We start from the raw sequence: 25858 nt of genomic DNA on the forward strand, positions 1-25858 counted from the left end.
ATTTGACATTCGTTTGTTTGTTTGTTTCATTTTACGCCTTTTCCCAACAGTATATCAGTCATATAGGCGGGTAGTTTCCTAACCATCATTCCTGGAGAGTTACACCAGTACTAGGCTACCTTCCTCCGCGCTAAACTACCACAGCATCTCCAGGGGATTGAACCCACGCCAGAGAGGTAACTGGATTAGAAGAAGTCATCGACTCTAACCCCTCGACCACGAAGGCGGTTATTTGACATTCAATAATCATTCTCCTGCAAACTGAGAAAAAGGTCTTATTTTTATTACTTCCCTTTAATAAAAATAGTCAACAAGAGTTACATACCCTGATATGTTTGATGATGGTACCCGGTTCTAACGTCTCCACTCTTTCTCTCATGTTCTCCGAGTTCAGCCAAGTAAGATAAATCTGCATGTCCTCATACAGATACTGCGAGTCGTGAAAAAACTGCGAGAAAAAAAAAATTACAAACCAAATTAGATATCAAATAACAAATGAGCCGCGTCACGACAAAACCAACATGAAGGTTTTGCGACCAGCATGGATCCAGACCAGCCTGCACATCCGCGCAGTCTGATCAGGATCCATGCTGTTCACTATTATTTTCTCTACTTGTAAAAGGGTTGGTAAGCAAACAGCATGGATCCTGATCAGACAGCGCGGATGCGCAGGCTGGTCTGGATCCATGCTGGTCGCAAATGCACTATGGTCGGCTCAAATAAAATCTACGATATTTCAAGTATACAAGATAATCAGTGCACACTATAACCTGCTTCCTACGGATTTTTTTTTTATTAAAGGAACCAATATAAATTAATTAAAATATCAAGTAGTTTTATTATTGACATTGTAATCTAGTTAGAAATTAGTTAAACTGAATATTCAATAGGAATATCACTGCCTAGCACAATTTACCTAATATGTACCTTAATAGTATATAAATCCAAAAATCCTAAACACCTACTACCTAAAGTTTGTGTATTCTTGATCCATATTTAATTTGTGACAGCCAATAAAAAATTACGGGATTTCAATATCAAATTAAAGGGACTCCATGGAGGTATTTTGATATGGTGGGAATGGACTGGTGTACCAATTGTTGTAGGTCTGTCTTAATAACTTGTTCCCTCCTGTATTTGATGTCATTCTTTCGACCCACTTTTCCAGAATAATCATTTTTAAAGCCCAGAGTACCCCCAGATTGAAATGCCTTGCAGTGATTTTCAATCAAATCCGGCTAGGGATCACACAAAAAAAATGATTTTGGATTAAATATTTTGCATACTTCCTTATCATTGTTTGCAGATTTTTCAATTTTAAGTTTCCCACTTGATCTTTGTAACATTTTCAAGTTTTATATTTTTAAGGCCTTTGTACCTTAGTGGAGTTCCTTTAATAAAATTGGGTATATAACAGTATAGAGCCTGGCAGTAGTGGACCGTAATGATGAATAACCTGTCTCTATACTGGGGTCATTCACATGTACTTATTATCATCATCATCTTAACAATAAATTATAACTATAATGTAACAAAATTACCTGGTGATACTCTGAAGCATTAGCTAAGTGTATTTCCATACATCGTGCCACCGTACCTAACCAACTCCAACTTTTTCTAAGAGTGTATACACAGTCCTGAAAATATAACATAACAAATATACACATTGTTAAATGATATCACCATCAAAATGCAGTGCTAAAATATTTTCAGAACTTAAATATTTGAAAATTAAAATGAAACATTCATAATTATATAAATCATGACAAATTTCTATACCCTACATAGGACATGTTTAATTAACATATCTACTATTTTGCTACATCTTTGTAACAAAAAGGTTTTTAACGCGTCGGAGTAGTGATCTAAGGATTGCTGGTCGCACGAGTCCCCGTCAGGGACAAGCTGTTGTTTCCTTGAGCATGAAGCTTTACACTCATTGCTTAGTACTGGTTGGTTCCAGGAAAGGATTCAAGAATGTTTCAATAAGCTTATTCTAAGCTTCCAACATAATCAAACTAAAATAAATCTGTATAAACTAAAAGGTTTTCAAATTACAAGTAAAACAAATGTTTCAATTCCTATGGGAAAATTATAATGTTTTAATAAAAGTTCATAAACATGGAGGAGAAGAGTCGAAACTATTTACCCTATGCATGCGGGAGGAGTTTTCCATATGTTCCCGCCTATATATGCTGTCAAACACGCCCCTCCTCTCTGTGAGGTATAGTGCTCTCTCTTCAAAATCCGTCTGTACATTCTGCAATTTTACAACAACAAAAAATCATCTAAAGCTCAAATATATTTTCCTCAAGAAACTAAGGAATTGTTTATCAAGGTATAAGGGTGGGTAAAGTCATATATGCAATGTTATAATTAATTCTTTTTTGCACAATAAATTGGTCTAGAAATATATAAATCTGGCCAATCAAAAAGTAATTTTCATATATTTTAGACCTAGCCGACAGTGACATACATGTATATTCATATATATTTTGAGTCTATGACCTAGTGAAACATACCTTCCGACCAAGCAAAGAGTGAAATATATACATTTATTTGGCCTATATGGCACAGTGAAAAATATTCTCTTGGCCTTACACATTACAATACCTATCATACTATTAAGAATTTATATACAGTGAACATGCAACATTCAATTTCTTGCACTCCTAATACAGTCGCATCTATTATTCTTTCCCCACGCAGTTTGTTTGTACCTAATCAATTACGTTCGCTCGACTCGCCATCGATTCACAAGAAGTTAAAGGTACAAAACACTCAAGTCACTCCTATCGCTTTGATTAATTGAAACGAAAACGACTTCGCTTTCAAAAAAATTCAATTTGAAGGCTGAAAAATCTAATGATATAATCTTCATACTTTTCACACTCTATTGCCCTTCTATTGAAAATAATGTGTTTTTTATACTCTCACTGCATAAAGTTTACTCTTTAATAATAGAATTCACTGAATTGACAATATTTAATATCAATGCTCTTTCATTCAATACTTCTGGTATAATTTGAACAAATTATGTCAAACCAACATAACTGTCAAAAGAAATAAGAAATGAAGACAATTATTACTGCCACTTTTTGCTGATAAGAATTTCAAAACATTCAAAACATGCACATTCAAATGGCAAAGGGTCTGTATATAAAACTGTCAACCGTAATCAAATGGCAAGGTGTTGTGACAATTGAGGATAATCTTCTCTATGAACATTGTGACAATTTCCAGATCAATTCTGTAATTTACCTTCCACAACAGGATATCACAGGCATTTTATAAACTTTCTCATTCAAGAAACTTATTTCTTAAGGAAACAAGCCACAGGAATCCGTAACATCAACTTATATTAACATGGAACCAAAACTATACTTACTGAATTTTACCAAAGCTAAAACTTACTCTCTTCCCTTACAAAACTTACTCCCCTTCTAAACCTGAACTCACCCTCTTTTCCCAAACTAAACCTACTCTCTTCCTGATCTTCAACTGACACTTTTCCCAAACTAAACTTACTTTCTTTTTCCAAAACTTATCTTACTCCCTTCCTAAACTTCAAATGATGCACATACCAAAACTTCAATTATTCTTTTCCCAAATTAAAATATCTCTTTATCCTATTTAAACTAATAAATACTCTCTTCCCTTACTAAGGGTACTCTCTTTTTAACATTGACTTACTCTCATTTCCCAAACTTAACTTACTCTTTTTTCAAAAACCTATCTTACCCTCTTCCTAAACTTTAAGATGTGCACATCCCAAACTTCACTTACTCTTTCATTCAAAACTTCACTTACTCTTTTCCCAAATCAAACTTACTCCCTTCCCTAACTAAATTTACTCTCTTTCCTTACTGAATAACTGAACTTGACTCTCTTCCCTAAATAACTGAACTTAACTCTCTTCCCTACTTTAACTTACACTCTTACCGTACTGACAAACTTACTTAACTCTCTTCCCTTACCAAACTTACTCTCTTCCCTTACTAAACTTACTTCCTTCTATAATTGAACTTAACTCTCTTCTCTACTTTTCAGTGCTGATCTAAGGATAGCATGAATGACAGTGGTAGATTCTATACATACAGATTTAGGTAAACAAGCTTTTCATTGTTAAATGCCACATACAAACATGGTAATAACACTTTAACAACTTCATAAAACTTCAACATGTTTAAAGCTCCATGTTTACCTTACTAGTTACTTTGTCACACCTTTTATAATGAATGGTATTTTAAAGTTACTGACATTTTAAGTCATTTCATATATTAAAAGCTTTCTGATGAAAACTTCAAAGCGTAAAAAAACTAAACAACTTTTAACTATTGGTATTTAAATTTATTGATTTACACTAAAGATTAAAAGGGAATATTTTAGTTCATGTATGTATATTTTCTTATTCAAAATCAATGCTAATGGTTTAGTTTTCAGTTGTGTAACACTGTAATGGGCCTTTAATGAATAGAAAGGGCCAGATGAGTATCCTAAAATTCTTCTGTTTTAAATTTTATCCTTTTTTATTTTGTAAAAAAGGATCTGTGCAGACAGACCATGCAAATTTTATTGTTGGCTTCTTTGCAGTGAAAATTGGCAAGTAAATCATAAGAAATCTTCTTTGCAGTGATAATTGGCAAGTAAATCATAAGAAATCTTCTTTGCAGTGATAATTGGCAAGTAAATCATAAGAAATCTTCTTTGCAGTGATAATTGGCAAGTAAATCATAAGAAATCTTCTTTGCAGTGATAATTGGCAAGTAAATCATAAGAAATCTTCTTTGCAGTGATAATTGGCAGTAAATCATAAGAAATCTTTTTTGCAGTGATAATTGGCAGTAAATCATAAGAAATCTTCTTTGCAGTGATAATTGGCAGTAAATCATAAGAAATCTTTTTTGCAGTGATAATTGGCAGTAAATCATAAGAAATCTTTTTTGCAGTGATAATTGGCAGTAAATCATAAGAAATCTTCTTTGCAGTGATAATTGGCAGTAAATCATAAGAAATCTTCTTTGCAGTGATAATTGGCAGTAAATCATAAGAAATCTTCTTTGCAGTGATAATTGGCAGTAAATCATAAGAAATCTTTTTTGCAGTGATAATTGGCAGTAAATCATAAGAAATCTTTTTTGCAGTGATAATTGGCAGTAAATCATAAGAAATCTTCTTTGCAGTGATAATTGGCAAGTAAATCATAAGAAGAGATCTTCCTTAGTTTAGACTATACATAATTCTAAAAAGCTTCATAACCACATTCTATATCCTATTCTACATGACTGAGAAATAGGTCAGGTATATTTTCACAGACACTAGCTAATCAAAGTATAATATTTATAGAAATTAATTAAAACTTTTTTTAATTTAATTTTATCAGTTACAGTAAATTGGCCCAGACAAAATAGCTAGTTTATGTTAATTAGTTACAAATAAGTATGTAGGTTAATTAAAGCTTTCTCACTATGATGGAAGAACCTGAAGACACTGGCATGGCTGGAACCTACAGAGTTCAGAGGCGTTAAGGACCTAATAACCACTTGCCACGAACGCGCCTTAAATTTCAATATATATGCTCTCAAACAAACATACTCCATTCCCAGGTTTGAAAGAATATAATATATGTTAATATCTTGTACCAGTTTTTATCATTTTGCTATAGACATGTATGTACGTACCTGGAAGAGATTCTCTACTTCACTGACATACAACACTGTCTCCAAACATCTTTTTTTCTGATGAGCCTGGTCCTGTAATGAACAAAATAATAAATGAGCCGTGTCATGACAAAACCAACATAATGCGTTTGCGACCAGCATGGATCCAGACCAGCCTGCGCACCCGCGCAGTCTGATCAGGATCCATGCTGTTTGCTTACAAACCCTATAAAAAGTAGAGAAACTTAGATAGCGAACATCATGGATCCTGATCAGACTGCGCGGATGTGCAGTCTGGTCTGGATCCATGTTGGTCGCAAATGCATAACGTTGGTTTTGTCATGATGTTGCTCAAATATATTAGTATCTAGGCTATATATAACACTTGAAAGTGTTACTAATATAGCCACAATGCCATAATCACAAAATTCCAGAATATATAATTTATGTTTGCCAAAAAAAACAAAACAAAAAAACCCTTTTTTTCTTTCAAGAATGTTTAAGAGAGTGGGATGAATCGCAAAATCTGCAATATGTAACTTAAATAATAAGGTCAGTATTTTAGCATCAGTATCTATAGTACAAAACTTCCTTATTTACTATGTTTTACGATGTTTAACAAACGCATTAAGTACCACAAAAAAATGCCCTTGATTTACAATTTTGTCTCAATTTTCAATTAGGCAAAGTGAATCCCTAATTGAAAAAAACAAGGTATAACAAACCCATTTAGATAAGAGATGCACTTATTGTATATGTTTGATGTTTCAATACACAAAAAAACATTTTTCAACAAAACAATTAACGTTTTAGACAGGTAGTTTATGTGATACAGATGCCTGATGGTGTTCAAATTTACATAGTGACCCATAACATTAGAAACAAAAGCCTTCAGCCTTTGCCACTGAGGTTTTTTGACAATGAAGCTAGCAGAAACAATTTTTTGATAAATGTTCCGTTTGATGTAGATCTAGACCAGTAACTTGGGAGCTAAAATTTCAGATCACTTGCTCACTTTTTTTTATTTCCAGAACAAATGTTACAATTGTGAAAAATGGTCCAAAATTGAAAAGCCTTTCACTAAAATCTGGCTAAATATAGCATTAAAATACGATTTTCAAACAATTTCTGATTATATTTCTTAATTATCTCTTGAATATCTTTTTGTTGTAAGGCACTTACAATGTAAGAAAATCAAATTTTTAGGCTTTTAATAATGGACCTCAGTGGAGTTCCTTTTAGTATGCACTTAGAGTGAAGCCTGCCTACAATTCCATGTTGGTTTATACCACGCTTCATGACTGTTGGAAGCTGATTATTTTGTATATGATTAATGAAATCCCTTTATATTCAAATAGACTGTTTCAAATTATAAGTAAGGCAAATCCATTATGCAAATTCAGCAGGTGAAGGGTTAATTAAGATACAATTTAATGTAACAAAACGCAGACAAAACACCACATGTATGATAATGATACTGGCTAGCCGAAAGCAAGAAATTGAAAACATGATGCAAATTATCCAGCGTCTCATCCTTGATGTAAATTTTTTGTTTTTGTTAAAACAGAAGTTGGACAATGTTTTCCCGTCACATTGGACAATACCGTATACATAATTTTGTGAGAAAGACATTGTTCAATTTAGACAGCTATTTTATGACATCTATTTATGTCTCACGGTGCGATAACAATAACCATGTATATATGTCTATAAAAATTGACCAGAGATACAACAAAACTGTATAACAAAGATCAGTCGAATTGATCAAAAACCTTTTCAAAATGGAGATTTTATGGTTGAGTTACTCAGGTCACACATTGCAATACTTTATGCACCATGAGTTCAAACCACTGACCCCCTATTAAGTCTCAACCTGATGACCTCCTCTGCATCCATAAAAGCCAAATTTAAGCCAAAAGGTAAATTACTTTGAATCAGGCATCCTAAATGAACAGACCCATCAGGGGCCCCCAGGTATTATCTACAGGGCCAAAGTCAATTGGACCCATGATCATGATGATGGAAACAACAAGCTGGTACAGAGTCAACTAATTAACTGCTTCAAAGGCACAAGAACTTAGAATGAAACTGACCAATCGCAGACAAAATTGACTGGAGGAAAATCTAAATACTGTAATACTATCTCAGTCATTTATATTTATATAGTACAATATTATGGGAAAGATTATACTGCACAGATCTTTTAAACGTGTCACGCTCAGAATGCCTCAGTTGTCACATTTTGAAAATAAATTAATCTAAACATGCAAACATTATTTTATAAAAGATTATTTTCAAATATTTATTATAACAAAAAATTAAGGCTGATCTTTACTTATTATTAAAATAAACCAGTACTTCATACTTCTTATTTAAGATTACCCATACATGTATATTCAACATTCATACTTGTACATTCAACATTATGTGCATAAATAAAATGGGAATAATAATTTCATATCATACAGAATGGAATGCATTATGGCTGTATATAATTTATATTGATAAAATACGATATATATCAAACATGAATAACGGAATATATTTATCTGTGATTTACGACCTATTGATTGAAAAACGTGCTTCCCCTAAAAATAATACAACTATATCATTCCATTCATTATTTCAAATCTAAGAATGCAGATGTAACGAAGATTAACTGTGCTCAAAAAGATACGTTTGTTTGAACAGATACGTTTGAAAAAGGATATTTTCGACAACATAACAATACAAAACAGAATTTGTGTAACCATTTCTGTAGGGTAAAGTCACACTTTACTGGTATCGTATTTCTTTTCAGGTAATCATACACTTCATACTTTATAAGTTTGTAGTTTTCGAACACGGGCATTAATAACGCATTAAACAACCACTGAGGGACTGTCTCAAAATGATTCTTTTTCTGATATATTAGAGGACAGTGAATTAAGAATGTACGATAGCGAAGGCAAGTATATTGACACTCAGTAGTATTAAAACGATAACGATGGCGTCTAAATTTACGAAGCATCTTATCTGAAGTAAACTCTTGATGTATCAAATATAAGCATTCAGAATGACTTACGCAAACTTCTTATTTGCTTATTTATCAATGATCGAACATAAATATCTTCAAGTTTCGAGTGCTTGTATCAATATAGACAAAGGTAGTAGCTGTATACGAGTATCAAGTTGATAACGCCCTTTTTATTAAAATTGATAACAAACACTTCTATCTTTCATCAAAATTTGAACAATAAATAAGGTTTTTATCTATATATTGAATGCCGTAATGACTGTATAATACTATCAAAATGAATAAATAAATAGCATAAAGTATAGCCGTCCTATCGGAAATATTTGGGTCAAATAAAAAATAGAAAATAGCTCTGTAGTACAAGTTAAAGGAATGCTGCCCATTACGAGAGGTTCGAGGTTAATCTATAGCTTTTTAGTGACTCCTTAAAATTCCTCACTACAATCTAACACACAACAATCTTAAAAACATTAATTTCGGAAACCTGGACCATTCATTACTAAGCAAATTAAATTTTGTTCATTTGAAAAAAATTTACTCCCAAGCAAAACCTGTTTTCATTGGTCAATTTCAGTTTGAAAGTGACACCTCTTTTACAATAACCAATGAAAAATTGTGGTTCTAAAGGTATTATAAACACTTAAGAAGAAACTGCCAAATTGTACAATTAAACTGATAATAATGATGGAAAATCAGTATAAATGCCTTGTCTTGTATCAACAAAAAAGGTGCAGATTTTATACAATATTTTAAAACACCTACTAAGATAATGCTTAAAGCAAGGTAAGCTTACCTCTAATAAAGCAAATTCTGCCTCCAAAACTGGAACTTCTTTTGTGTGTTTCTGAAAAGAAAAATAAACACTTAAAATGACATTTCAAAAATAAAGATTCCTAATAGTATCTTTACAATAACACTCTTCATTTGTAACTTTCCTTAAATTCATCAGACATGCTTTGTTTAGAATTTGTAATCAATTTACTTAATCTAAGTTCTAGCTTCCATAACTTAAATTGTCGCTTTTATTTTGATGTTGTGTGACAGTAAATAGGTCCCTAGCAAATATACGAAACCTGTTTGCTGAAGTCAGATTTTAGCTATACTTAAATAATAAAATGCTTTGACAATTAATTTAAAGAAGCCAACAGTATTATCAGTTCTTGCAGTCATAGAAAAACAATCTTATTTCTTTTTCCATTCTGTAAATACAAAATTGACTTCTAAGTTTCAAATTCACACACTTTATAGCTATGCAACTTAAATAACAAATTATTGTGCTATTTTGATAGTTTTAATAGGTATCAGGAACTCGGCAAATGTGGGTTTTTCCAAGCTACTTCCCTAGTGCAAACAAACTTTTACCATTAATTTGAGCTTCATGGTGCACTGCCATTCACAATAGATCATTCAACCTGTTGCGCTAATTTGTTCTCACTGAAAAAAATTTGTTTTTACCCCTGGATTTGCTACAAAAACACAAAAAATAAAAAATGTATTTGTTTTGTTTGTTTGTTTCATTTTACGTCTTTTTCCAACAGTATTTCAGTCATATAGGCAGGTAGTTTCCTAACCATCGTTCCTGGAGAGTTACACCAGTACTAGACTACCTTCCTCCGTGTAAACTACCAAAGCATCTCCCTGGGATCGAACCCATGCCAGAGAGGTAATTGGATTAGAAGTCATCGACTCTAAAAAATGTATAAATCTGGATTAAGACTATTACCTTAGATTTTCGAAATTCATCAACTTTGCGTTTTAGTGGTCTGATGCCCTCAGCCTCGCCTTGTAAAGTCTCAAGTTGTTGTTGTACTCCAATCTGATTATGACGAAATGGGATGTCTTGAACAGCATTCTGAAAGAAAACATATACAAATATTTGATAATTGAAGAAAATGGAAAAAATATCAACAAAATTCACCTGTTTAATCTGCCGAATTTCTGAAGTGGATGTGTCCTGCTTTTATAGACTTACTTTGATTATATGTAACATATTTCACTTATTTGGAAGAGTCTATTGAACTATAAGGGATTTCAATTACCGAGATACAAAAATTTAGCTACAAACTGCATATAGAGTCTGTATGGAAGTTATGTGCAGCCAGGCTGGTCTGACTTTTGATGGATTTAATTCACAACAGTGTTGGAGCAGTACCTTGCAAACGCTTGCAGAAATTATGATTGCAAAGGAGAAAAATATTGTTTTCTTTTCACCGATTCCTACATTTTTCATTCATGGCCATATATAAATTAGTGTGAAGAGATGAATTAGAAGTCCTACAGTGCATTTTGGAGGGTGAAAATGGCGAGATTTTAGAATTTAATCGATTCAAGCGCCTAGCTTGTCCATTATATACCGGAATACAGTATTTAGTGTGGTACTTAAAGACCGACACTTTTTCTTTAGTCTCACACGTTTTATACTGGTGACAATTTAAGGCTATTTAATCACATTTGGTTATAATATGTTAAACATGTGTAGACATTTACTGCAGTAGTTACAAACTTGAAACAATTAATTGGTTAATTGATATCCACATATCTGACATACTTCTTAAAACAATTTAATGTCAAAAAGAAGACTGATACACAGGTAATACAATAATATAACATTTCTATAAGTTTCTACTATATTTTGTTGATTTGACCACAATGATGACCATAATAATGACTCATGTATCTACTATACTACAGCCTTGACCACTGACCCTATTATAAATCGTATTAGATTTATGCAAGAACAGGTACATTGAATGTTTCATGTCAAGTCATTTTGTTTACAAGGACATTAATGCTCAGTAGATAACATACAATAATGGTTACAATTTACACTTTTTCTATCAGCATTTTATGTTAGTATTATTGTGGTTAAGAAGGCCATATAAACATTGTTTTATTTGACATTATCCCTAAAAATACTGAAACAAATTGTTGAATGTTAGTATCAAAATTTCGTTAAAATTTCAATGCATACCGTATACCATCAGATTTATAATATATCACCTTTCTCATAACCAAACAGGATATCTTAACCTTTACCATAAACCAGTAATTATATATAAACTTAACTTTTAAGTTGACTAGTGATCATAACACACGGTCATGTATTTATAAGTAATAAATTGCCATGTGGAATAAATTTAGGCTCGAACCCCCAATCCCTGTGAGAAACCTAAACCATCCCCCTTATGTGGCTATATATAATACAAGGGTCAATCAGAATTTAGTTACTTAAACCCCTTCAAGACATAGAGAAAAAAGTCTGGAGTTAAAATCATTTTTTTTTTCATACAGAATTTATTTTAGTTTAATTGTTTAGGAAGCTATATTTTTAATTAGCTTATCAACACACTCAAAAAATACGTTCCTGGAACCAACCAGTACTGTCTTAGGAATAAGTGTTAAATTTTTGCTTAAGGAAACATTATTGCTTGCCCACTGATGGTATTTGAATACAAACAGCCAGCAATTCCTAATAGAATATACTATTCACTGTGTAAACAAAATTTTGTTGTTTAAAAAATATAATTTCAATGTTTTGCGAGCAGGAAGTTGGCAGTCATCATTAACTCAGATCTTGCATAAATATAAAAGTAAATTTTTTTTGTATATCTAATACAAGGACATTAATTTTCTTTTCTATAAAAAAAACAAAAAACATCTCGTCAACATTTGTAGGGTGTATTTTGCTCAATAAAACCTGAAAGGTGTTCAAACTACACTTTTATAGGTCATGCACTAAACCTCTTGGTCAAACTATAGTTTTATAATCCAAATTAGGCAATCTAGGTGATCAATTTGTAATCAAATTGTAATGTGAAAACTAAAAGGTCAAAGTTAACAAGGCCTGGCCTTTCCTTTTTTATTGTTAAACTGTTTTATTATTGTAACAAATAGCTGTCATATATGTGAAATAAAAAATTGTAACATCAAGTACAGTGTTTATAGCTTTGAAAAGTGTCTATACTATTTTCATAGTTGCAGATTTAACCAATTAAAATTAACCTGATAGTTATGATATTGATAATATTATTATTTATGATTAACTAAGATTCAATGATCAATAAAAGATACATTTACATATATAAAGAAAAATGCATTTATAATTTAAAATATTACTGCACTCTTGCACATGATAATTGAAAGAATATGAACCTGACATATACAATACAATACAATACAAATACTTTATTCGCTTTAAGGCCTCCGGCCCAATTTTAAAAACATAATTAGAAGACTTTAACTTTTATGACAAAACAAACATAAAACTTCTAAAAAATATCAGAACTTAATTTCATTTGAACAGGAATTTGGCCGTTCTCGAAAGCAGGAAATGTAAATCTTTAATAAGGAATTAAATCTCATATCAAAAACACAGATAAATTATTGTGTAATTTTTTTTGTCACCATAGCAATATAAGTTAATACAAGTTAATAACATTTCACCAAAAATTTGTCAAAATTGTTCAATTCAAGCAATCTAATTGGCAAAAACAACTGGCAACAAAAAAAAGGAAGTTAAATTTCTCTTCAATTATCCAGTGCAGTTTTTTTTTTTGACAATTACCTAACATAAAACAGCCTTGTTTACAATATGTACAACACATCTACAGTGATACAAAATACATATATAAGTAACTTGCTTAAAGGGATGTCATTAGTCAGTGATATTCATTTTATTTGTTTCTTGTTTACCTTTCACTTGATCATTAATTTTATCAACTGCTCTTGAAAAGTTGCAATATTTGAAATTTGTTGCAATGTAATATAGCCTTTGGTCCAACCAACCTTTAATAATTAGAACCAAGCTTTTTTTATATACACAATAATACTTCTTTTAATGTTTATTAAAGTTTATTATCATCAATGCAGTCTGACCTGATACCATTGGCAGTTTCAGTATTAAATTGATATCTAAAATAGCCCTTGAAACAGATGTTATCCAGAGCTCAGCAATAGTGGGGTTTTCCAAGCTTATCCCCCAGGACAAACTTATAGCTACATGGTGCACTACCCGTCACAATAGATTAGTCAATCAACCTGTTGCACTTATTTTTGAAGCTGTAACTGTAAAAGTTTGTTTGTACTCCCAAATTAGCTAGGCGGGAAAAAATATATATTATTGGTTCCAGAGTTAAGTCTATTGCAAATAAGATGTTCAAATGAAGACCACCTTAAAATTACAGTATGTAGCACTGGGGTAGGGAGTCAAACTCCATCTGTCAACAGGCAATTAAAGTGAGTGATATAAATACTATCTAGGAATTTTCCATTCATGATAAAATACATGATCTAAAAGCAAAATGATCACTCTACTAAAGCTCAGACTTAATAAAGGTTAATTAGACTTTCTCTTAATTCCTTAATGATATAATCATGTGTTTTAAATCTGACATATAATCCCTGGAGTGGAATTTCTTTCCTGACAGATCAATAAAAATTGTAGACATGATTAAAAGGTATTAAACAGTTTGAACTCTTGATCTGAACAGAAGACACCATTTTGCCCATTATAAGTTAAGTGTTCTAATAACATAGCAAGTACAGTGTAACACTTATGGCATCCCCTTCTGTGAAAATCCTACAGATTTACAGTCTACTTGTACCATTTACTATATCAAGTCTCATCCAAATGTAACTTTTTTATGTAAGAGCTATAAGTTAGTAAAATATCTGTCTGGGTCATTCTGTCCAACAAAGAACTTTTTTGTTGGGTTTTACTCTATCTTATTTGGCTGGCACTACACTGACATGCTCATAATTAGTCAATGGACCGAACGTCATAAATGATGAAAAGAAGGGCTACACTCCACTGAACTCCCATGTCCCTAGGCAGACCTGAACCAGTTTGCCCCTAGCTGTGAGCTCCACAAAGGTCTGGTCAGTAAGGCACTTTAAGGTGCATGCATGCACCTGTGAAGTTTTGAGGTTGTAGAGGGATAAACCTCAATGGAATGGTCAACTGCATGGTTAAAGTTTTATGACAAGCAAACAGACAGACATACACACAAAAATATGCCCTCAGATATGTCACGGTGCAGAACTGTTCACTATTGAAGGAAGAAGATATTATGTAAGCGGCCTAATAGCTCAGTCGGCAGAGTCGTGGTACGGTATTCCGAGGGTCCCGGGTTCCAGTCCCGTTCAGACTGAACATTTTTCTCACCCTGTGACAGATATATATTAATCCAGGGGCACAAAAATTATTCAGAAAAAATCAAATAAGCTAAAAGACAACACAAGCAATAAGTGTCACTGACGGATCATAACTTTGTAAATCTTGATCACTAGAAGCTTACTTAAAAGCCTTCTGGGAAATTTTACAGCTGATTGACCTAGACAAATGACCTATGACCCTATGGGGACAGTAGGACAACAAATGACATACTAGACAGAACTGATATTAGTATATAAGATAGATAGCTTCAGGGAAAAACTTGTCACTACAAAAAATGTCAATTTATTTTATTTTCACAATCGGTCAAATATTATTTCAATATGAGTGTCACGAGACTGGACTGGTTATTAAATAATGCAAAATAATGCATGAAATTCATTAAATGTAATAAATTCTGCTCTTAAACTTCAAGTCGAAAGACAATAACAAATCTAAATACATTCAATGGTGAAGGTCACGTTAACATATAAGTTTAAACATAAGTAAACATAACTCGAGAAACTTTCTCTGTCACATTAAGTGTTTAAATGTCTTCATGTCACATTAAAAACATCTGCAGAGACTTCCTTTAACTCTTTCAATGCTAGATATCTTATATAGACTTATCCAATCTATAAACTTTCAAAAATAATAATTGAGCCGCGTCATAACAAAACCAACATAATGGGTTTGCGACACCAGCCTGTGCATCTGTGCAGTCTGATCAGGATCCATGCTGTTTGCTTACAATCCTATAACAAGTAGAGAAACTGATAGCAGACAGCATGGATCCTGATCAGACTGCGCGGATGTGCAGGCTGGTCTGAATCCATGCTGGTCGCAAATTCATTATGTTGGTTTTGTCATGACACATGGCTTAAATATGAACTGTCAGACTCAGATCAGGTATTTGGCAACAGCGTACATATATATACATAGGCATGCATATGCTTGAAGATCTTGGTCAGCGCCGCTTCCAATGGTATTCAGTTCTTGTGGGTAAATATCGGGTAAATCTATCATCAAATCAAAACTAGAACAACAAAATTCTTTATTTTTTTTATCTCTAAAATTCACAGTCAGTTTCCCATATGACAGTTTCCTTTCAATGAAATACATGTCCATAATCAACTATAGTGGACTGCAATTTTGAAATTTAAGTAAAAAAAAACAATTTCTCAAAATTGTTCATAATTAATGACAGCACAGTTAAATCTGTACATTATAAACTTCTTGCATTAGAGATGTGTCAAGTAAAAACCATTTTATTACCAAAAACCAATCTAATATATTCAGGCAAAACTTTTAATTTTCTCATTAAATCAAGGGTGCAGCTTTTTATTTTAAACGTCATAAATCAAATAGGAGAACAGTCTTTGCCTTGTCTTACCCTGGAGGCCCTGGCAACTACATAATTAGCTATTTATTTCTTTTTAATTTTGTGAAATTTAAACCTAAGACGTTTATTTTGTTAATGGCATAATTAACACTTCATTGAAGGTAAAGTAAATTGTTATTTAATTGTCCATGATGCATGGGAGAGTTTGTGAAACTGAAAGAAATATTAGCTACAGGACTTAAATAGGTAACAGTTCATACACTTTCATACACGTATAATATACGCCTTTCTTAACATATCAATATTTCAACTTAATTCAAAATGCCATCGATTTTATTAAACACAATATATTTTAAACTCTTAAGGGTATTCACAGCTCTCATTACACCTGTGGGATACTGTATATATTTAGTCTATATGTGAGGCTTTCATTTACATATATACAATATGTAGACACATAGTGAAGGTCATTATGGTAATTTACTTATTTTAACAAGTTTGAAAGTACCATTAAATAGGGACATCTTAAAATCTTCAGGATAAATGTTCCAATATCTAATAATATATTCAGAATAAATGTTCCAATATCTAATAATATATTCAGGATAAATGTTCCAATATCTATTAATATATTTAGGATAAATGTTCCAATATCTAATAATATATTCAGAATAAATATTCCAATATCTAATAATATATTCAGAATAAATGTTCCAATATCTAATAACATATTCAGGATAAATGTTCCAATATCTAATAATATATTCAGGATAAATGTTCCAATATCTAATAAAACCTTCAGGATAAATATTCCAATATCTAATAATATATTCAGGATAAATGTTCCAATATCTAATAATATATTCAGGATAAATGTTCCAATATCTTATAAAGCCTTCAGGATAAATGTTCCAATATCTAATAATATATTCAGAATAAATGTTCCAATATCTATTAATATGTTTAGGATAAATGTTCCAATATCTAATAATATATTCAGAATAAATATTCCAATATCTAATAATATATTCAGAATAAATGTTCCAATAATTATCTAATAAAACCTTCAGGATAAATGTTCAAATATCTAATAAAACCTTCAGGATAAATGTTCCAATATCTAATAAAACCTACAGGATACATGTTCCTGAATATCTTATAAAACATTCAGGATAAATGCTCCAGTATCGAATAAAACCTTCAGGATAAATGTTCCAATATCTGATAAAACCTTCAGGATAAATGTTCCAATATCTAATAATATATTCAGAATAAATGTTCCAATATCTAATAATATATTCAGAATAAATGTTCCAATATCTAATAATATATTCAAGATAAATGTTCCAATATCTATTAATATATTCAGGATAAATGTTCCAATATCTCTTAATATATTCAGGATAAATGTTCCAGAATCTAATAAAACCCATTGCTTAAATCTGTTTACATTTAAACAGCTGTGGATGAGCAAATGATGAAAAACTTCACAGGTTAATTAACTGTCCATCATGCAGCCAATTGGAAATTTTCCCCCAACAAGAATCATTCAGGTGCAAAAAAATGAAGCAAGCAAAGAGTCTGTCATTTACAGATAACAAAATGAAAACCCACAGTGGATGATTATCACAAAAGCCAATACTATAATTTTAAGACAATCATTCGAATCTTGACAAATGTTATATATCAATAATCAATGTATTGGTTACCTGTAAATTACCTGGATTTACGGTCATGATTCATCATCAATTATATCAAATATTGACCAGACATCACCTAAATGTCCACCCACCTAGAGATAACTGATAATCCAGAGAAACATAATGGCCTGCTTCAAGACTTTAGAGCTATTATTATATTTCATTTAAAATTTGTTTAGGTTATTTGAAAGAGGACATTCAGTCCAGATCTGACTATGATATTTAACTTGACAAATATATATTATCTAGGATAAAGGTACAATGTTACATTGTTGTCAGTTGTTATCAATATTGACAGATGTTTTGAATATTATATGGCCACTTTTGACTTATAATAAACTATCCCTTCGGCTTGATATAAGTTTCTAGACAAATACATGTATTTTAAAGCAGCATGCCTAATTTTCATGAAAATTTTGAAAATGTATCTAAAAGTAAAGTATTGTGAAGTGAATACAGATATTTAAATTAGCATATTGAAATCTACATAAATTACCAAAAAGAGGTCAAAATATGTAAAAATAGCCCTTACTGCATTAGTAACACTGTAGAATTATTATGGTGATGAATACTTCAAAATCTGTCATTAATCGCACATAACATGTAAATTATTACTTGAATCTTGAATCCTTTCACTTTTCTTAAAATCTCAGTACATTTTCTCAAGTTTGATTGTCTTGAAATATATTGGCTTATCTGGAGGCATGCAGCTTTAAAATGTTTTAAATATTGTATGTCCTCTATTGAATATAAATTATCTGTTGATATAAGTTTGTAGACAAATATCAAACCACATCATGTCAACTATTATACAATGTTGCTACAGCAATTTGCACCATGCATGTGGCAACATTGATTTTATAATGAAATTTCTAACTGCCACACCTTTTCAATCTGCTACTTCATGATACAAAATGAAAACAAATAATTTACCTGCAAAGAGTTATAGTCTTGCCTTAATGAATATACTGTATTCATGAGGTTAATAATATTGTCTCATGTCAACGTAACTTTATATCACAGTTTTAAAAATGGCAATTTTGTCAGCATGCAGTCACAGTGCCTTAGAACACAGGCAACCCCATTGACGTCAATGTCTACTTGGTGGATTTTGTTGAGAAACCCCATTGAAATTGAAGTAAATAGATGACTGTAGTAAATATTTTTGTTTGTTTTTCAATTTAATGTCAATCCCCTTTTATGGGAATCTAAAAATAACGCTTTTTAAGTCAAGTAAAATGACAGCTTCCTGGGTGGCTTAAAAACCAGTAATCACACCACAGTTGGGGAAAGAGAAGACTTAAACGTCTCAGGAACAGACACAAATGGAATGTGGATCTCAAAATGCCTTTTAATCTTAAAATCCAAAGAATTAACATTGCATATTTTTCACTCCAGGCAAATAAACTTAAAAAATATATATCAAATAAACACCTGTACATGTATAAGTGCAACATAATTTTAAAAGTACATGTACTAGTAGGTGTGACGATTTATTTCAGAACATTCTCCACAAGTAAATGCTAACTTCTCCACACGAATCAAGCTTCAACAACATATGTAGATTTTGTTTATACAATAACCGAACTATAAAGGCTATGTTTAAATATGTACAAAATAAACATTTCAACTGACTTCCTTGTTGTTTGTAAATGAACTTCATAGCAAAGAGAATGGTTTTTATATGATATTTCAGGACTTGCTGAGGAACAAAAATACCTCATAAATTAAAACCAATATCACAATAATTAACTTCCATGAGGAATATAGTTAATATCAGTTCTCCATTATTAAGTCATATTACTCAGAGAATTTATGTTTAAAATATACAGTATGCTTTGTAAAATGCATTTATAAAACAATATGTACTAATTAATGTGTGTGCTACATGTATACAATTAATGATGATGAGTCATCACACATAGTTGAGATAACATATATTATTTCATTATAATATAGGGCATACATATATAAAGCCTACATGCACATAAATTTATGAATATGTTCATTTGACAGTAAGCTCTCGACTTGCTGCTATAAATTACAACTTTCATATTTAAACTATCATAAAAACTAGACACTGTTGAAAGTAATCTGTGATGAATTTATGTCCTGAATTCACTTAAGGGAAAAAAAACTTTAAAATACTAATATTGATGCATTTAGGATGATTCAATTGTTTTTTCTTCTAAATTATGTTGTATTGACCTGTTTTTTGGAACATATGAATGTTTACATAATATTCTTTATCTTTACCTATCCTTGAATTCATTGTTACTTCCGCTCAGGTATGCTAGATGTAAATAATACTTCAAGTACTTTGATCTTGACAAGGTGTGCAAATAAACCCGCCTCATTTTGGTAAATTTGGTATATTATAGTCAAAATGTAGATATTCTTACCTGTTTTTGTTTTATGGCTCCTAAACACTGATCTAATGACATCGGATCCTTTTTGGACCCCATTGTTTACCTGAAATCAATGAAAAACGAAAGTGAACATCCTTTTTTTTAATCTGTCACGATAGTAAACCAAATGCGCATGTGCGAGAAATTCTATTTCCGCCAATAAGAAAAAAAACCGCGGGGAAATTTAAAACGGACGCATTTTATATTTAGAGAATGTTTTAACGAATTTCGTTACTGCAAAAGCATAATAATTAATTTAACATGTGTAAAATCTCTCAAGTCTAGTCAAAACTATTTAAATATTTTGACTTTTTGCAATTAATTCCCGGACGCACTCATTTGTAAATTAATTGGGCTTTAAACCCTTTGAAAACAATTCATTTGTAAAATACCAATTCGGCGATAAGTATCAAGTTAAGAAAACAATGAATCTATAATCATGAGAAATTATTTTGTATCACATTGCAAATGGCGAATTTGTATGTTATTTTTGCAAAGTTCAAGGTAGGATCTACTTTATTTCTTGAACTAATTATATCTACGGGAATGTATCTATTTTTTATAGGCCTACTTCAAATACATTATGATATTTAGCCTAGAAGCTATGCGTGGAAAATATTGGTATCCTGAAAATACATGAACTTAAAGGTCATAAATCATAAATTGTGTTGCAACGTTGACAAGTAGACTTAGATAACACTGCAGGGTAAATGGTAACACAGTTTTAATTTACATGTAACACGTAAGTCTCTGATAGTAATAGTTTTTACCTCCCTATAATCCGTGTTTTTTGTTTTGTTTGCATTGTTTTGTTGTTTAAATAAATTCATACATGTTTCTGATTTCGTATTTTTGTTGTCATTTTGTTGTTGTGGTTTTCTATGTTGGTTTTGTTGATGTTGTTGTTGTTTTTGTTGTTGTTTTTTGCTTAGACATAAATCATTTAAAAGACATAGATTTGGCAAAGATTCGATCATTTTATTTTGAATTGCCGGGGCTTTTTCCAGTGCTAGTCTGGATCATTTACAGATCAGATCAGCCGAAAGTGCAACAAAGAGCAAGTGCCTGGTCAGCCCAGGGCTTGACACTTGTCAGTTAGAAGGAATAATATGTCCGCAAATCTTACCGACAGGTGGTTTAGTAATACGATGTGAAACGATAAACTTCAGAACTGGTAGTTTGTAAACTGATAACCTTGTTATTGCATTAAATTGTCCGTAAATCTATTTGAAAGAAGATCCAACATGTCATACATGTGGACATGTTTGGAGTTATATTTTAATTTGTTGCTGTTACGGTATAAACTTGTATCTTCCATTTTCCTGGCTGGAATGCCATGGTATACTAGACGTTTGACTTTCAAACGCATTAAAGGCACATTTTGTCTCATTTTTTCCTGTAGAAAGGGCATACATGTGTTTTATGATGTGGTAATAATGGAATAAGAACATGTGAGATGTTTATCATCAAAACAAAATTTCATAATGTGTGATAAAGGTAGCAAAATGTAAACAAAGAGGTATTTTGACTTCCATACAAAATACTGATTCACTATAATTGTTCCTATTGCCAAAACACAAAATAGACACAAGATAATTAGGATAAATGGCCAATCTGTAATTTTTAACAGTACACCAAAATTTAAAAAGCTTTTAAAATTAAAAATGATAATAATGTGCCTTGAAGTACAAAGTTGGGTATGAGGATTGTCTTGAATGCTACGCGTTGGGCGTTAAACATTTTCAAGGATACACTACATCTAATATCTAAGATGACCCGAACTTGACCACACATTTTTAAAAAAAAAACTATTGCGTCAATGATTTACAAATGTAATACATTTTATTCAACTGTCCATAAAACCAGTTATTTCAGTAGGCGAGAAGCTGTTTAATGAAACCCGCTGAAGAACTTGAAATAAATTAGTCACTTTCGATGTTTAGATTTTCTTGGGTGGTATTTAATACCTTTCGGACGAAAATATTTGCTCGCATCAATTTAAGTAGATAACACCTGGGTAACCTTGGTATGTAACGCATCTTGTCTTAAAAACCCTTCTAAATATTTATTTATGTTATATGATAAAAGCGTAGAGCATGACTTGTGTATACCCGAGATTTTGTGTCCTGGTCAAGTACTATATATGACTTTAGGGATTGCAGGGTGACACAGCCTTGGTCCAAGTATCTAATACAAGATAAGTAAAGGTATTCTGGTCAACTTATTCAGGTATTGGGCTCATGACTAAAATACCAGACATCAAGGGCACACGTTAAGGCAGGGCCATTAGTGGAAGTTTGGGAGTCGTTTACTACTGATTTTGGCCTTAGACTTCTTCCTTCTATATCTATATAATGTGTCAGATGTCAGACATTTTGCAGACTCTGGCTTCCAAATTTTGCAACTTAATGAAAACTCTGTTATGGCAATTGTTACGTTTGAAGCTCCCTTTTTCTTGAATTCACGTTTTTCGATAAAAGTGTAACCATTCTGAAAATACCTTCCTTTCGATAACTTCATATTTTGCATTTAACGTTACTAACGGAATTCTTTTATGGACAGGTGTCCGTATAAAACTTTTTTAATCAAACAGCCGAAAACTTAAATAAAACGTTTTATTAGATCGCGTTTCAAAATCATATAAAACATATGTGTGACGAAATGTTTGAAAAGACTTAATAGTTGTTAAATAGAGCAGTACGTAACGCGTCCAGGATGATATATTTTATGATATATCACATTTTTGTCGTACATTACATCTTCATAAATTAGGCTTACAAAATGCCCAACGGTTTACTTGCGTTTATACCGCTCTTATATCCCACTTTTTGAAGTTTTAATAGCGTGAAAGAGTACTTAATATAAAAGAGCCCTAACATATTATTCGAGTGAAGAATATACTATTTAGATTAGAGGTGAAGTTTAGGCCAGTGATCTTCAAATACTTATGATTTTATGAATAAGTTCATGTCAACGATATGGGAGTATAAATCAATATTAATAGATAGGGACAGATATTTGAATTAAAAACCAGAGTCACAAATCGGCCTGTTACAATGCAGTACAATTACACCATTCTGCTATGCCTCTTGATTGTTTACTTACCGGTAAAAAATAAACATATAATAATGTAATTATATTAAGTGAAAGAAATAAACTAATCGAATTGAATTGAAACCATCTCATCGGTTGCAAAAAAAACCCCGCTGATCTGTTAAAAAATTCAAAGAAATCGAAAATGCGTTTTCTTTGGTAAGTAAGTAACTTTTTGGTTTGAGTTGGGATCCTTTTTTATTTAAAAATTTAAAACGTGTGTGTTTCAAGTACTTTTATTTGAGTGGAAATTTAACATGTTTAAGACAAAATACGTAAAAACGTTTGTAAATTTTCTTGACAGAGGGGATCAAGTATTATTTATAACACTATCACATCAAGTGTTTTTCTGCGTTTGTTTATTTTTTCATGCCTATTAAATTTAAATAATAGCATGTACGATCTCATGTGGAGTTTTTCTTTGTATTGCATCTGTCATAGTAGATCTTTTAAGACAACCGACCAAGGACAACAGGAAAATAATGCAATGTGCATGTCTTGTGGCGTTTAACCATTGTATTGCAGATGTCATCATGTGCAGACAACACAAAATCTACACCTTTTGTCATTTTTCATCAGTAAACATAATAATGTTTTTCGCGACAGAAACAGTAACATTAGATATGTTTCATGCATTAAGTTGCATATGAACAAAGAACAGGGTAATACTAGTAATAGCATTAACATATGTAAAATGTTTATATACAACTTTGTGAAAGAACAGACCAAAACCGAAATGTAAATAAAAACACATAATTATATACGACATATATGACATTGGTTGCTGTTTTCATCTACAAACACAAACATATATTAAGTCTGGGACAAAAAAATGGTTATTTTCTGTCCCAGATTTAGTTAAAACTGAACAAAGAAAAATGTTTACATGCAACTTTGTGGCAGGAATAATATTAACACTATATTTAATTCTTTTTTTTTAGTGTAGAATCATTTGCATTTCAAATAACTGATATTAAATATACAAACATCAAAATGTTGCTACACTGTGTAGTGTTACAGAGATACAGAATATGCACACAATATGTTTAATTTTATTTCAAAATGAAAACGCCTGTTTACAAAACCAAATTAGTTGGCCTCGTCTTTTGGTAACTTGTAGTATGTTTAACATTACGCGGAAAGGTCTAAGTACTGCTTTGAAAAGACGGTCTATATTAACTCTAAACGTCAACTTAATGCAAAGGAAAAAGAAATCCAAATATTTATTTTGATAAATGACATGATTGCTTTTATAAAAATGTTTAAAGCCATATCAAATATGTCATTGAAAATTATATAAATCGCGAAACGAAAACATTGGTCACGGAATGGTAAGCAATGAAGCCTAAGGGATTACGAGTCTCAAATCGGATTAAAATTCTACGACAGTATTTCAAACTTTAAGATTGACATCACGTGATTTGTTTTAAATAAAGATTTATATGATAGGCTCTGGTTTAATTTTGAATAAACATTTTATCAAAATATGTCGGTTCTATGTAATTGAACGCATCAAATAAAAAGAGAACGTCCAGGTCTATATTTCCCCCTTTAAAGGTACATTATGCCTAAAAAATGATTTTTTTCTTATAGCATGTATTCAGTAACGTTTTATTAATGAATTTAAAGATTTTTAGAATCTTATCACTGGAAGGAAAGAACGCTGAATGTGAAATATTTTGACTTTGGTATATCATAAACAAAGTTGTATTTTGACATTAATATAAAACACTGAATCACTATAACTGTATTAATTACCAAACATCTAAAGAAGCTTATTTATGGTTCATTTGTGTCGCTTATGAATACTCTCCTGAGAAATGCATAAGGACATAAACATTGAAAAAAAAATTATAGCAATTTTTGGGCTTAATGTGCCTTTAAATAAAGCTAGTAAAAACGTATGACATTGGAAAATATATGTATTTTAACGTTTGGAACCATCACCCGCAATAAGACGGTTTACGGTCAGCTCACAACTTTCGTGAAACATATTGACTTTTTTGCTGTCGACATTACGTCATGAGTTGTCAAAGTTCGCGCCAATAGCCTTCAAATGAGAATGTATCTTAAGAAGCTGACGTGAAAAATTGCCATAATAAACAAAAACGACAAAATAGTAAAAAGACAGAAAAGCATTGCGTAACACATGATGGGCTGAAAAATTATTCATCCCCTGACCACACCACGCCCAAACTAAATCAAACCACAAACTCAATGGTCAAAAGGTTTCGTGGCAACTAGTGCAACGGAAGAACGAAAACACACTATTTGTTGACAGGTATAAATTAACATCTTGACATACGTCTCTTAAAAGCCTTGCGATAAATAAATATGAAGATTTTCTTTGCATAAATATTTCATAAATCTAATTGTCTCTGGAATTAATTATTTATCTGAGTGCGATTTTGTCACATGAATTTTAATAAGCGTCCATTCACCAAGACTATGAGAAATTTCGTCCGATCAAGTAAGAGGAAAACCACAG

The 25858-nt window shown here is 31.5% G+C and overlaps 1 protein-coding gene across 10 annotated transcripts in view; it reads right to left on the bottom strand.

The window, feature by feature from the left end:
* The window catches only part of LOC132758994 (microtubule-actin cross-linking factor 1, isoforms 1/2/3/4/5-like), a 126403-nt gene that overhangs the window by 97513 nt on the left and 3032 nt on the right, over nucleotides 1-25858 (bottom strand). For 9 of the 10 annotated variants that reach the window (XM_060750723.1, XM_060750715.1, XM_060750716.1 and 6 more), the window contains exons 1-7: nucleotides 20272-20410; nucleotides 10400-10528; nucleotides 9470-9520; nucleotides 5682-5753; nucleotides 2150-2260; nucleotides 1542-1637; nucleotides 326-448 (exon numbers count right to left, since the gene is read on the bottom strand). In XM_060750723.1, coding sequence (XP_060606706.1) covers nucleotides 326-448; nucleotides 1542-1637; nucleotides 2150-2260; nucleotides 5682-5753; nucleotides 9470-9520; nucleotides 10400-10528; nucleotides 20272-20334 — 645 coding nt within the window. In that variant the 5' untranslated portion in view covers nucleotides 20335-20410. Of the gene's footprint in view, nucleotides 1-325; nucleotides 449-1541; nucleotides 1638-2149; nucleotides 2261-5681; nucleotides 5754-9469; nucleotides 9521-10399; nucleotides 10529-20271; nucleotides 20411-25858 lie in introns of those variants that run through there. The other variant, XM_060750714.1, reaches the window with a different exon arrangement.

The sequence above is a fragment of the Ruditapes philippinarum genome, unplaced genomic scaffold, assembly GCF_026571515.1.
Source record: "Ruditapes philippinarum isolate M1 unplaced genomic scaffold, ASM2657151v2 ctg2317_1_1_1_1, whole genome shotgun sequence".
Classification (NCBI taxonomy): Eukaryota; Metazoa; Mollusca; class Bivalvia; order Venerida; family Veneridae; genus Ruditapes; species Ruditapes philippinarum.